Source organism: Orbicella faveolata, unplaced genomic scaffold, assembly GCF_042242905.1.
Source record: "Orbicella faveolata isolate gen_17 unplaced genomic scaffold, um_ofav_v1 contig_34, whole genome shotgun sequence".
NCBI lineage: Eukaryota > Metazoa > Cnidaria > Anthozoa > Scleractinia > Merulinidae > Orbicella > Orbicella faveolata.
In genome coordinates, this window is record NW_028301563.1 from 13800087 (window position 1) to 13815160 (window position 15074).

General features: G+C 39.4%; 1 protein-coding gene and 1 pseudogene across 2 annotated transcripts; both read left to right on the top strand.

Annotated features, from left to right (window-relative positions):
* Positions 1 to 412: 412 nt before the first annotated feature.
* LOC149104907 (uncharacterized) lies at positions 413 to 8674 on the top strand. The gene is made up of 4 exons (XM_089271364.1): positions 413 to 700; positions 4854 to 5309; positions 7469 to 8234; positions 8544 to 8674. Exons 1-4 carry the CDS (start codon positions 413 to 415, stop codon positions 8672 to 8674), a joined length of 1641 nt encoding a protein of 546 aa, XP_089127490.1.
* A 73-nt stretch (positions 8675 to 8747) lies between these two features.
* Positions 8748 to 13524, top strand: LOC149104908 (uncharacterized; annotated as a pseudogene). The gene is made up of 5 exons (XR_016201418.1): positions 8748 to 8863; positions 10132 to 10381; positions 11077 to 11868; positions 12630 to 12874; positions 12972 to 13524. The product of XR_016201418.1 is annotated as an uncharacterized LOC149104908 (transcript).
* The last annotated feature ends 1550 nt before the right edge of the window (positions 13525 to 15074 follow it).

Consider the following 15074-nt stretch of genomic DNA (forward strand, 5'->3'; position numbering starts at 1 on the left):
AACCTCAACAGAGTCTTCTAAGACTGCTTTGCTTGTACCATTTCTCCAATTCCTTCAGCTATTCTTTGCATTGATGGCAAGGAGTCATTGTTGTAAGGCCCGGATGTGAAAAGCGTTGTAAAGTATGAGACTTGTCCTTGGTCGCTTTTCCATATCTTTGGCGAACACCACATTGCTGGTGCGGCGCAATTGTTTTTAATATTCTGCTACTTAAGCTTTAACCGCTGACATGGTTTTCTCGTGTCCAGTAAGGATTTAAATAGTACTGAGGCATTATTGACAATGCATGTTTCGGTTTTGCAGTTTTGATACTGCAAATCAGAGACAGCTGAGTCCTAAATTGACAAAAGGAACCTTAATCTAAAACAACTGAATGAGGAATTATTATTTTTTTGTAGTGGAACTGTTGGACATGGAACATACTTCAACGAAGACAATTCGTAAAGATAGCAAGGCTTCAAATCTGGAAGGGAAGAGATTGTTAAGGATTTCAGATGCTGTCACAAAACTGACGGAGGTGGAAATACTGAATCTTTCACACAATGAGCTCGCAAAGTTACCACTTAGTACAAGTAACCTGTCAAACCTTACAAAGCTGAATTTGAACCAGAACAAGCTAACACAGTTTCCGGAAGTTGTTGTCACCCTGATCAACCTGACCCACTTGTTTTTGAATGACAACGAACTTTCAACACTATCGGCAAATAGAAAAATCTGGAAAAACTAGAAGATTGAGTAATAACAAAATTAAAAGACTCTGTCAATATATCGTTGATTTAAACCATCTTAAGAAGCTGTCCGTGACAGGTAATCCCCTGACATATGAAGAAATTGGAAATCTCATGAGGCTAATGGATTTGAAGCCACAAAGGATGTCAATAGACATTACAGGTTAGCTTAAAGCATAGCCAGTTACCTTATGCCGTGCCCTGGTGCATCATGACGTAGCAACATAGCTAACTTGACTACGTACTTCTTAAATTTATTGGTAATGGGCCAATCCTAATAAACTATCCCGTCGAACCTTAAGGGACTAAAACAAAAGAAACAGCTTATTCGTATTTCAATCTCATTGTTATTTCTTTTGTTTTAGTCCCCTAAGCCTTGGAGCCATGTTAGATATTTACAATTTTTGCTTATAGACCATTAGTAGTATAGGACGCTTATATGACCGGTAACCAATCAGGAGCCGAGAAAGACAATAGGCTATTGTTTGGAGAACAATGGACGCTATTGTTTTTCAAATCCAAGATGGCGCTATTTGTTTTCAGCCAATCAGGAGCCGAATTAAGAACAATGGATGCTATTGTAATAGTAGTAGTAATAGTAATAGTAATAGTAATAGTAATAGTAATAGTAATAGTAATAGTAATAGTAATAGTAATAGTAATAGTAATAGTAATAGTAATAGTAATAGTAATAGTAATAGTAATAGTAATAGTAATAGTAATAGTAATAGTAATAGTAATAGTAATAGTAATAGTAATAGTAATAGTAATAGTAATAGTAATAGCTAGTAGTAATAGACGCTCATATGAGCGGTAACCAATCAGGAGTCGAATTAAGAACAATGGATGCTTTAATTTTTTAAAGTAAAACCAGTGAGCAGCACGTCTGCGAACTACTTGAGTTGTAAAACTTTTTTATTTTCTCCTACGCGTTTCGTGTGACTAGCGCACACTTCTTCAGGGAGTTTAACAATACAATCAAGTATACCTGTATATATACCTAGATACAATTCTGCATTTCGCAAAAAACGACACCTGCGGATTTGCGTATACAAACCGCTCGGTAATGCGTCTAGGAAACAGGCGTAAAAATATTATTAAGGTGTGACATATTTTAAGTGTGACACGCCACAGTTTTAGCTAAAACTGTGGGCCCCAAAAAATTAATAAACTTACTTACAAAGATTAGCTAAAGTTACAGTAGATTTGTAACAAACAGTGCAATCCAAATCTGGAAGCATCTGGCTAATAACATGCTTAATACGTGCGTGACTACAGTTATAAGTGGTTTTGAAGACAATAGTCTTGTTAACCCTAGACCTATTTTTAGGTTTTTGCATAAGCCACCTTCTCCTGTCACTGTATCTTATTTCACGAAACAGTGGGAGCAGAAATCTAAAAGGATAACCCCTAACTCGTAGCCGCCTCCAAAATTTCTCCCTGGTCTCGGAAAAAGACTCAAGGGAAGAACTATTTCTAGCGTACCTCATTAATTCCCCCTTAATAAAGGCTTTCTTGTTGCTAGATGGATGAAACGACTCGAAAGGTATATATAGATATTTGTTAAGAGGCTTTTGAAATGTAGAAAACTACAATACGTTTGTTGAAGCATCCCTATAGAGAAACAAATCCAGAAAGGAAATGCTACTATCGCTAATACAAGAAGTAAGCTTTATACGATCTGTTTTGTTGTTAAGAGTGTCCAGAAATTCTAGAAGGGTATCTTTGGGGCCAACCCAAATGGCGAAAATATCATCGATATACCGCCGGTAAAGAGTAAGATAACTAGAATATTTCTGTACGATATCTTTCTCATAATGATACATAAATGCATCGGCTACCGTGACGGCAAATGGGGTGCCCATGGCGATACCATACTCTTGATGAAAGATGTCGGAGCTAAACTCCGAGGATAAGAAATTATTCTCTAAAACCAGCCTAGCGAGTTGAATCAACAGTGGAGTCTCGGGCGCTAGAGCCTCTCGAAGGAGGAGGTCGAGGGCTACCAATGCTTTCTTGGTATCCACATTGGGATAAAGGGAAACAACGTCCGCGGTGACAAGAAAGCAATTGGAGTGGGGCAAAACCGTGTTCTCCAATAATTGAATCAACTCGCTAGAATCCCTAGGTACAGTAGGCATACGTAGTTTAGGCTTGATAAGCTCATCAACAAAAATGCTGATAGGTCTAGTAATATATGAATGACTAGCAGCAATAGGTCTGCCCACCATAGGTGTTTTATGTATCTTAGGGATAACATAAAATTTAGCCGGAGTTATAAAATGATCGTAACTACGGAGGAATCTAGCGACATTAGGAACAATTAACTGACAGTAAGTTGACATAAGCTGTTCACGACGCTTAATTATATTGTCACGATAAACATACCAGTCTTCTAGGGTGACCTTAGAATAAGAGAGTTCATCGCTCAAATGTCTAAGTGTCTCAGTTTTCACCCAGTCTGTTGACATCAGGGCAGGGCCTAGGTTCTTGTCGGTTGGAAGAACTCGCTAGTTGCTTGCTAGTTGTGTGACGCTTTGAAGGAAAGGACTATATTTGATGTAAGTGATTTATTTTGGCGCTATTGGAAACCCGCTTAGACAACTATAATTGTTGAATTGGGAGCGATTTCCAGTGTTTGTAAATGAAGTTAAATCTTTACTTCAAGCGCGAATCGTTTGTTTGAAATTCCTTTGATATTCTCAAGGGTTAAGATACAGTCTATCATGATTTCAGCTTCTAATCATGTGCTTTTCGGTTTTAATTTATTCCATGTTTCATCTCTGACTGATTATGTTAATTCTTCAATGGTCGCCCAAAATGCCTTTTGTTTGTTCAAGATTCCTTTGAATGATGCTTTTCTCAAGGGAACAGTCGAGATCAAGGAGTTTAGATTTTATTGCAAACTGCCATTAGCAATTCATTTTCACTTGAGGCATTTCAATTGTGTTTTTTTTTCTTCTCACCTTTTAGCCTATAAAGTTTTGTCTTCGCTTATTATTCGTTACTAGTCAAGGATTGCATTCACGCTAGATCAAATTATTTCTGTTCCGTTTCTTTTGATAGTGTTATCTTATTTGAGACACAACGACCAGCTTTCTGTAATTTTAGCGCAAACGTTTTGGACATTAAAGTTCGTTTGAAACATTGTGCGATGACGATAGAAACCGGTCTTTTTACTCAATCAACATGGCAATGACGTCATATCTTTTAATGTTAGCGCAAAAGTTTTGATATTAAAGTTCGTGACATTTGACATTGTGTGATGTTTGGTTCAGTGCTCTCCTTTAGAGATGAGGACTGGGGAAACCAACCACTCTGAGTATTCTGATTGGATACCGGTGATGTCATTGTCCGATGATGCTTTGCCACACCCTATATAGGCTAGACTCGGACCCAAGTCTCTCAGTCTAGCCACTTGCCGGACAGACCTCTGTCGTTTAGGACCACAGGACACTGTAAGTATCGATTTTGAAGTTGCATGACATTTTTTGCGTGACCCTGGCGTGATTTGTGTCGTCATGGAAATCCGTGAGACCGATCCCAGTCCTCCGTCGAGGCTGGTGGGCTGTTTTCCAACATGGCTGACTTTCGTGGGCGCCGCCATCTTGAATTCTTAATTCGGCTCCTGATTGGCTGAAATTTCTGGCGGCCATCTTGGATTTGGAAAACAATAGCATCCATTGTTCTTAATTCGACTCCTGATTGGTTACCGCTCATATGAGCGTCTATTACTACTAGCTATTACTATTACTATTACTATTACTATTACTACTACTATTACAATAGCATCCATTGTTCTTAATTCGGCTCCTGATTGGCTGAAAATAAATAGCGCCATCTTGGATTTGGAAAACAATAGCGTCCATTGTTCTCCAAACAATAGCCTATTGTCTTTCTCGGCTCCTGATTGGTTACCGGTCATATAAGCGTCCTATACTACTACCATTTATTATTTAACGTATCCTGATGTGGAGGCGAATAAGATACGCAATTATGATCGCATATTATGCTTCTTTGTTACTTACTTTTTCAAACCTCTGTGTTCAAAATATGCAACAATAACCAATTTCACCTTGTTAATTCCTTTCTGATATACAGCCTGCGCAATAAGAAAAATCATAGCATGTTCTTACAATTACACCTACAACTCCTGTAGAAATACAAGCGCAAGGAGATGTTGCAAAGCTGCTCTATGAAAAAGCGCTGAAGGATGGGTTTGTAAATGTTTACCGTGGTAGACTTTTATTGGTTGGTCAGGATCGTGCTGGCAAAACAAGTTTGAAGAAGTCTCTCTTAGGTTTGCCATTTAACCCTAAAGAACGGAGCACTGAGGGCATCGAAGTTGATCCTTCTGTCTGCGAGATTAAAGTCGATGAAGTAAAAAACTGGAATTTCACTAGCGAGAATAAACCAAGTTTGGCGGAATTTTCTGAAGACATATCAAGAATGTTAGCTGAAAAACAATATCATTGGATACTCAATGAAGCAAAGGAAGACTCGGAAATGGAATCAAATCTAGAACTGACAGGAGAAGAATCAACAATGGAGGTGGGCACAAACAGCTCCGACATGAATCAGGTTTGTACGTTTAAGTCTGGGGCCATTCTAGTTTTAAAGTAAGTGGTATGCTTAAGATTAATTGATAAAAATACTCAAAGCTACCAACAAATTCTGATTTTGGTGGCTAACGATCATTAGTTCCTTACACTGTACATGTAGAAGAGGTTGAGGAGTGAGCAATGTATAACAGTACTGACACTGGCCGGCCAGGAGACAAGACATTAATTATTAAGTGTCGTTTTAATTTCTTGATAGCTACTTATCTACTTAGCTACTGAATTCAGTATCCGCTGAGATAACTGAGATAGATAAGGCTAACTTATTTATTATGCAAAGTGAGTCCCTGTGGGAACTTTTTCAGTTCTACGCTATTTCTCAGATATAAATGAAAGGCCGTATGCAAGAACGTCCCCTAGATTTTTCGGCCATTTTTGAAAGTGCTCAAAACTAGCTGAATTTTGGCATGTGGGTTTCGTTTCACCTGAGAAACATTGCTCTGAAGTTTTTTTCGCTGGGTTGCTTTTCGTTCTCGAGAAATAACGTATGCAAAAAAAGGCACACAAGTTGGAAAAATCGAGTGGTTTATTGCATACGCAATATCTCGAAAACGAAGCGAAGTTTAGCGCGAAAACTACGGGACATTGCTTAACATACCTGAACGAAACTGCATGCGAAATTTGGAGCGTTTTCCACAAAGTTTACTTTTGATTAAAATACCTGACGCCCTTTTCCCGCCGTCCTTCAAATAAACGAAGCCGGGCCTTTGTTATGATAAACAGAGCCGATCCTTTGTTATAATAGCCAAGCCAAGCCTTTGTTATAAGTCGAAGTCTCGCCTCGGTTTATTATAACAAAGGATCGGCCCGCCGCGACCGCAAGGACTTTGATTTTACTTAGAAACCAGCAAAATGTCAATTTCACGCAACTTATATAAGCTCAAATTTGTTGATATCAGGTCAAAAGTTCTTAAAATGTTGAGTCATGTTAACGCGCGACGGCAAGGATGTTGATTTCTCTTAGAAAGCAACAAAATGTCAATTTCACGCGACGTAAAAACTAAAAAATGTCGAGTTTAGGTCAAAAAAGGTTTAAATGTTGATTTCATGTTAACCCGTGACGGGAAGGTTGTTGATTTCACTTAGAAAACAGCAAAATGTTAATTTCACGCAGCGTATAAGCTCAAAAATGTTGATTTCATGTCTAAATAGGTAAAAATGCTGATTTCACGTTAACGCGTGACGGCAAGGATGTTGATTTCACTTAGAAAACAGCAAAATGTTGATTACACGAAACGGATAAGCTCAAAAATGTTGATTTCAGGTTTAAATAGATAAAATATGGCGGCCGGAAAATAGTGTTAACATCTGGAACTTACTTTGGTTATCCGGGACGATGATTATCTGCACTGAACAAATAAACATCAAATAAGCACTTTTCCAAATACAGCAACGTCTTAAATGGCTAAAAATCACAACATAAATACATAGTTTTCGACAAACGCGATCGTAGCTTTATGTCACGCACCGCTTAACAGATTAACAAATTAACCCTTCTGTGCAACGTACGGGTCTCCATACATCTGCATGTCCGCTGATCCCAGAAGTTCAAAACACTACAAATCATGCCGATATGAAATAAAATCAACGCAACCTGGATCACAGATCTATGTTACAATCGATCGCTACTTGTTGGCCATTATTATCTTTAAATGAAAAAAGTCGAAACAATCTAGTTGCCAGTTCGAGAAACGCGAGCAGAACGTGATCGCAATGCATGCCGGGAAGGGTCTTTACACCTCGTGCGCGGGAAAACATGGCGGTCGATACAAGACAAATTTTATAAGTCAAAAACCAGTTCTCGCTTTCCAAACTTTGACACTAGCAACGTTTGGCAAATGGGCCACAACTCACCAGAGGGTATTTTTCTTGGGCAAGAACTGCTCTTGGACTTTGCTGCCTCGCTCGATCTGACCTCGAACGCCGATAACACGATTACGGTATATCAGCTGCCTTCGAAGTTTCAGAACACATTTTGATTCTTTAAAACGTGCTGATGACTTACGGGTTTATCGAGGCTTTATGATGCCTCTCAACCACCAGGCAGGCATACAAGGTACTTTAACACAATGCTTAAGAAATTAGTTGACAGAGCTCTAATGCGGCACATCTCTATTTTAGGTTGCTCAAAGTGTTTGCACTCTCAAGAACTCAACCATTTCCTCGCGAGAGAGTGAAATGCGAGTACAAACTGAAGCAAAAAATACCGTCGGTGACGTCACCGATGACAGCGGTGTAAGTTCTGGTAAAAATTCGGCATTGATGATGGATATAGTCTCACCTACAGAAGACGTCCTAAAACATGCGTATCGGCGGTTGAAGGACATGCTTAAAGGCGTGCATGGTGATGCTGAAAAGGCTGATGACGAGAGAGAAACCATAGTCACTGTAGATTTGTGGGATTTTGCCGGGCAGCACCTGTACTACGCTTCTCACCCTGTGTTCCTGTCACCACGTGCAGTGTATATCCTGGTGCACAGCCTCAGCAAAGCACTAGATGCCCCAGCCCAGCCCTGTGTTCGACAAGGAACACGTGATCAATTTTTGGAAAACCCAAACAACGAGACAAATCTGGAGAATCTGCTGTCATGGCTTGTAACAATCCACAGTATCAGACTAACAGGAGAGGAAATGATTGGCGACTCAGGCGGCAAGCTGCCCTATCTCCGACCTCCAGTGTTCATTGTTGGCACTCATGCTGATAAACCATTTGAGGATATCGAGGCTACGACATCAAAAATACAGCAGGGAATATCTGGTAAGGAATACGAGAAGCGTGTTATCCGGCCATTTTTCAGTATTGACAACACGCTGGGCAAGAAGTCATTGGTGCGCAAGATGAAGAATTTGTTTGTCAAGCCTGCGCAAAGGCGTAAACGACAAACAGGTAAACGATTTTGTTGTGCTGGATCACTGATTAAAATAATTACAATGAACCGACACTTTATATATGACTATTAGCTAACTCAGGTTTAAGTCTGCGTTTGGTTTATTCATGAAATCCATCAGTAAAGCAAATTGGTAAAACCGAGGATCTCTTCAAATACTGGCCATGCCTTTCTTAGAATTGACGTTGTTTTGTGTGGAGGGAGCAGTTTGAGTATGTATTGCGGTAAAGATAACCCTTGAAAGATTTACATTGTTTACATCCTCTGCCAAAGATACCTCAGAAGGTTTATTTTTGTTTTTGTTTAAGGGACCATTAATTTTAGAGTATGTTTGTTTAATAATATCTTTCCTGAGCCATGTTCTCGAATTGTAGCAGAAAGTAGCACAAATCAGCAAACGTGTGTAGAGAAGACACAGGTAATAAGAGCTCATCTGTAACAACTGCCATTCACCTAGGACTTCACGATTAACTTCGTTTGGATGCTTTACAGCTTGTTGCCATTTGTAATTTACAGGGCGAGGAAGTGACACTGATGTTGCTAGTGACGATGGGATTCATGCTCTTCGGACCAAAATCGTGGATGTTTTGAGGAAGGAGCCATACATGGGGGAGAAGATACCAGTGAAGTAAAGTGATATCGCGAGAGAAAGAGATTCACATCTTTGCGATAACAACAGTTGCACAAGAGGCCTGTAAAAAGGATTCAGTTGCTATGGTCTCCCATTGAGACCTTTTTGGGTTTCTTTGCAACTAAATTGGTCTTTCATTTATACCCTTTCGTACACTTCATAGTTGTACACATCGGTAGTGTAGTAAATTTAGGGTCTGTCTGTCTGCAGTCATTTTATCACATCAACACAACTAGTGCTTCCATTTTCCCTCAATCTTTTCATTACTTTGTACTGACCGTATTTTCTCGATTAAACTCTATGGCGTTCATTTCAAACTTGGCGTTGTACGTAGACCCGGCGTTTAGTTTTCACCGCATGTTTTTGGTCTTGAGTTTATTAGCAAAGGTTTTTGTTTATCATTTTGGACAGCCATATATTTAACCATCACAGCTTAACCTAATACTACACCTCAAATAAATGCTGGAAGGGCTTATTTACAACTCTGTCTTAGAGAACCAGCATTTAATATAAAAAATACGATACTATCCTTGGAAAGAGAGTTTGGAACGTATATACTTTATTTGTAACTGCATTCATTGAAAGATCGAGGAGAGTATTTAGGTTATACAAGTGGAGAGAAGCAAGAAAATACCCTCCAATGAATTTAGTAAAAAAGAAATGCGTCTTCTTATCGAGAAACTAGGATTTCTGACGAGCCATGTCTTACATTTGATTAAACTTAAAATTTCTATGAAGTATTACATGGGGATTTTTCACGTACTTTCTTTAGAATTTTACAGGGAAAATATCCGTAAAAATCTCTCGATGGGAATTTTCCATTCATATGTCATCTTGATAACATATAGCATTTCCCAAGATTTTTTCTGTGAAATTTTCCTATTGGAACTATCAATTATCCTTCTCATGAAATTTTCGAAGCCCATGTTTTGGAATGTCATCGGTTAGGAGATTTCAATACAGCATACACTTTATCACCAAACTATAAAAACTCTTGGTTACAAAAAAAAAAGGAGACAAAATAAGGGAAAAATGAAAAATATGAATAAATAAGTAAACGGCGGGAGCAAATCACTAAATCTCTAAATACCTAGGACTAATGTAAATTAGCAACAAATAATTGATTAGTAAGTTTCAGGTGAATGTTGGCAATATGATTGTAAGATGTTATGTTTAACTTTGTTTTTAAAAATTTTAAGGGGGAGATGTTTAATATATGAATACTTTTCGAAGCTAATTAGTTATTTTGTTTGATTGTTCTTTAGGTGGTTCAACTTCGAAAAGGTCGTTGAAGCTTTGGTAGCTGAGAATGTGTATCACATGAATGTGGAACAACTTCAAACGTATGCCAAAGAAGTGTGCTTTATCGAGGATGAAGACCAGTTCTACGCCATGCTACATTTTTATCATGACCTCGGAATGATTGTAAAGCACCGCAGCACAGTCATACTGAAGGCGCAATGGTTAATTGAGCTATTCAAGATGCTGATAACCATACCACCCTTCAACAAAGCGGTACGAAGACGTTATGCTTAGCACTTAAAAAGCCTACCTTCTATACGAAACGCCTAGCGTATTCCCCAAGCAAACTCTTGGTCATATGGACCTACGTAGATTTTTATTGAGGACAGCTTTTAAATGAGATCTATTCCTTTGGGCGAAGGCAAGTGCATTAGCGGTGTGAGTTACTGAAGTAGCTATTTATCATAGATTAAAACTACGTTAAAATAAAGTCTCAAAGTAATAGCTTAAAATTTGGTAAAACCAAAACGCTGCCGGGATAGTTAAATTTAGCAAGATTAAGGAAGATTATCAAAGACGGACCTGTAAAATGCCGGCTGAAGTCTTAAGATACATCATACCTCAGTGACAAAACTCTTTAGGAGAGGCGTTTTGCGTTTCTTTTCTCTTGGTCTTTTACCGATGCAAGTGAACATACATGAGACAAATTAAAGAATGTCCAGCAGGGTTATAAAAATAATCCCGTAGAATTGTAGTATAATTATGGCCTCGCTAACCATGAGTTTCGCCATAGCTCAGTGGTTATAGCACTCAGCTGATAACTGGGAGGTAATGGGTTCAAATGCCGTCGGGGACTCAAATTTTCTCTTATCACATGTTCGTGACATGTTGAGCTTCGTTTTCACAGAGCTTCCTTTGCTTCATCAAAAAGGAATTGTGCAACGTAAGTGTGTTTTGTTTGCTGTTAGGATCCCGTAGAATCTAAGCACTGGTTGGAGGTAGAGACAAGCGGTGTCCTGAGCATGGAACTTGTCGATCGTGTCTTTTCCAAATTCATTTAGCAAGGCCTGGTCAAGGAAGACATCTTAGACATGATGGAGCGATTTGGTTTGATCGCCAAGTTCTCAGCTTCGCCAAGTGATGTGAAGTACTTTGTACCCGCTCAACTGAAGTCGCCACCTAAAGACCTTGCTAAACTGGAGCCATCGCCCACCGATCCTTGCCCGTTGTATCTTCACTTTGTGGATGGTTTTGTTCCGCATGGATTCTTCTCTCAGTTTGTTTCAAGATCAATATCTTGGTGTTCCAAGATTGGATCCGTACAACCCCCAAACCTGTACCGAGATGGAGCTTGGTTTGTCGTTGGTCGGCAAATAATACATGATATGATTCTGATTTGCAAGAAGAAGTTCATCAAGATTTCCGTCAGGCAGAGAACTCGAGATGAAGCAGTTTCAGTTTTGACATCGCGAGAAACAGCAAGAAGTGTGCGATCGTTTGTGGAAGACACTTTGCAAGATTTGTTGAAGCAGTTCCAGTACCTTGGTAATCTGCGGTACGAGTTCTGTGTTGCATGCCCCTACTGTCTGCAGGGAAGTCAGCAGTGTGTAAACCACAGCCAAGCCTTGTGCTCACACGAAGATTGTTTGCACCTCCTTGAAATAAAACAAGGAGAACACTTGATCTGCATGAAAAGCTTCAGTGGCAAGGTACTCATAGTTCCTGGTCTGGAAAAATGGTACTCACAAAGAACAAGCCAGGTATGGTTTATGAATAAAACGTAATGTGTTTCACAAGTAATAACACCAGTGGTGGACATCGTAGTTCAGCATGGGTGTTACAAAACAAACGCAAAATGTATTATCTATCTATATCAGGTATTATTAAAAACTGGATCGTTGGATAATGCAATTGGAGAGTTTCTATTGGCTTAGTCATCGTGGGTTATGAGCTATTATACCATTCTCTACAAATACGGTAAACGTACGCGTGATTTTCTCGGCGTTTTTATTTTAGTTTAGCTTTCTATATTTTGGTGGCGTTTTTAGTAAAACAATTATTCCACTCGCGCTTATTGGATATTACACGATTATAGCCAACTTGGCGCTACGCACCTCGTTGCCTATCTGGTAGGCTGATTTAGCAAGAGAACGGGAACGTCACTTGACCACGGCGCGTGCAGTACAAATACCCAAATATGGTCAAAGTGGAACAGAATCGAGGTTATTCCGCGCGCCCTGCAGTCGTCATCTGACGTTCCCGTCCTGTTGCTAAATCAGCTTAATATCTTATATCCAACGCGCGCTCGTGGAATAATTGTGTAACAGTCGTCAATATTACTTGCCATTAGGGCAGCATTCGAAAGGAAGAATGTGACAGTTACTGAAACAGCTATACCAAGTTGAAAAAAAGTGATGCAGTCTTACATTGCAAGATAAGTGCATTTCATGTCCGCTTACAATATATACCGAGACAATTGGCTGCGATGCATTTTTATTAAGGCGTTTTCATTTTATTGCAGGATTTATGTCTTTCCTCTGTAGCTGGCACATCTCAGGGCGAGCCAGCACAAGATAATCCAGGGGCGTCCGAGAGAGTTTTGAAAGTAACTCTCTTAGGTAGTGAGTGGCGTTCGAAAAAAGGAGGCTTGTCAACCGTAAACAGAAAGCTTGCCTTCCAGCTGGCAGAACACATGGAAGTAGAAGTCACTCTATTAGTCCCACCGTCAGCCTGCTCTGAGGAAGAAAGGATAGACGCTGACTCCAGGTATTTTCAGAGAATTTTCAGTCGAAAGGAAAACCACTGAGGAGAGCAAGAACTTTAGGGTGCTGACCTTTGGACGCGGTGATCAAGAAGACTTCAGTCTCAAAGGATATGACATTGCTGCTAAAGCAATAGGTGAACTGAAGGACAATTCATACCGTTTGATATTTGTGGGTGCACCAGATGGAAAAGAACAGGACGTCGCAGAGAACTTGCTACAATGTGGAATCTCAAGAGATCAACTGGTCGTCAGGAAATTTGTGCAAAACAAAGAGAGATTGAAGGAGTTGTTTTACGAGGTCGACCTTGCTATCATGCCGTCCAGGACGGAGGGTTTTGGACTGACTGCGCTGGAAGCCTTGTCTGCTGGTCTTCCCATTCTTGCGAGTGGAAACTCGGGTTTTGGAGATGCACTGCGTTCGTTACCATTAGGCAAGCCATTTGTGGTGGAGTCAGCCGAGCCTAAAGAGTGGGCCAAGGCAATCGCAGCCGTCCGCCTGAAAGACCGAGCAGAGCGGCTGCAAGAGATTCAAAGACTGCGAACAAGTTACGAAGATACTTTCAGCTGGGAGAAGCAGTGCGAAGCTCTTGTTCAAAAAATGTGGCGAATAGTTCATGGTAAGACTTTCAATGGTGGCGTAGTTTGCTCTTAAGGTCCAATATCAATTCATTTTACACAAGACATTTAAGGGTAGTCGCATGTAGAGGTTAACCGGAAATAATTTACACCACTCCTGGAAAGAAGTTATAAATTTCATACGTGGGAGAAGTCTTGTCGTGGAAAAGACATTTATGAGGAAGATGTGAGGCGCTTAGTTTTCCGGCGCCAATGTGCTGAAACGTTTATCAGAGGAACGAAAAGAAGTCCAATGTACTTGCTGTATATACGAAGACGATTATTTTAATTTTCATCAGAAAATACAAACATAAACAACAGTTATCCACTGGATAGTGATTTAACCGGTGGATAGCGTTATCTGCCCATTGATCAACTGGCCCCTGTTATCAACATTTTTCATAGTTTTTCTTGAACTGGAAGCAAAGCTCAACGATCTAGGGATAACACTCGTTTTACAAGCAAATCCCTGAATCAACGATTTGGTGCCAATCCTATGTGAATAGTAGCGCTTCTGATGGCTAGTATCTTTTTCCTTATTATTGTTAAGAAGTTTTGGTTTGGTTTGGACTGTCAACAAGTTATTCGTCTCAATGAAATCTTCTTTAGACAAGATATGTACACTCGTCAGTGGCAAATCTATCTTGTCAGTGACATTTTCTACCACTCGTTTATTTGTTACATACACTGTCCTCTCTCACAGGTTAAGAAGGCTAGACCGCTTCACTGTGGCGATACATGACTCAAGAAACTCCTGAGGAAACAATGAAATGTTGCAACTTCTTAAAACTGAAGGAAAGACTGCGTTTGAAGAACTTCATGTTATTTTAACATGTACATTGTGTAGCACAGATATTATACAACTAGGAAATAAGTTTAAAAGCGTAACTTCTAACATCAACGTCAGTTGAAGCCCGCCTCAAGACCACTCCGTCAGTGCGATCAACCCATTATTACGGGCACTTTTTTTGACCAGAAGAAAATGCTTAGTCAGTCATTTTCCTGTAATTTTCTTCAAAGAATCCCTTGAATTCGACCACAATATGATGATGTAGTTGTAATGATAGTAACGGGATTCCACTGTATAACCTCTTGGAATGCTGAGATGTTATCTTTCAGAAGTAGCTCAAAGTTTTACGTCTCCCAATTTTTTAATTTGACAAATAGTCCGTTTTAGCTTCCAGTGCTACACAAAGTCTTTGCAAAACATTCCAAAAGACGGGTGCTTTGATAATATATTTTTCACGCAAAGTATTAATACTTTTCAGTTTGAGAATTTATTGTATAGTGTAGCTGTCGCTAAGAATTTAAGTTTACACTCAGTGCTTCGGAAAGGTCGAACATTTTCATAAAAGACCTACATGTGACAATGTAAAAGGCAATTATGTTACTCCAAATGAGAGATAGAATATAATTAGTTTTTGAAAAGAAACTTTGAAACAGTATGGTATTTTATATCTTCAAAAAGTTAACCTGTAAATATGTCCTAACTTAGCCTGTTTAATTTTTGTAGGGGTCTCCAATTAACCCTGTAGTACAAGTAAACCTTGAGCAGGAATGTGTCCAAGTAAATTGATCGAAAGACTG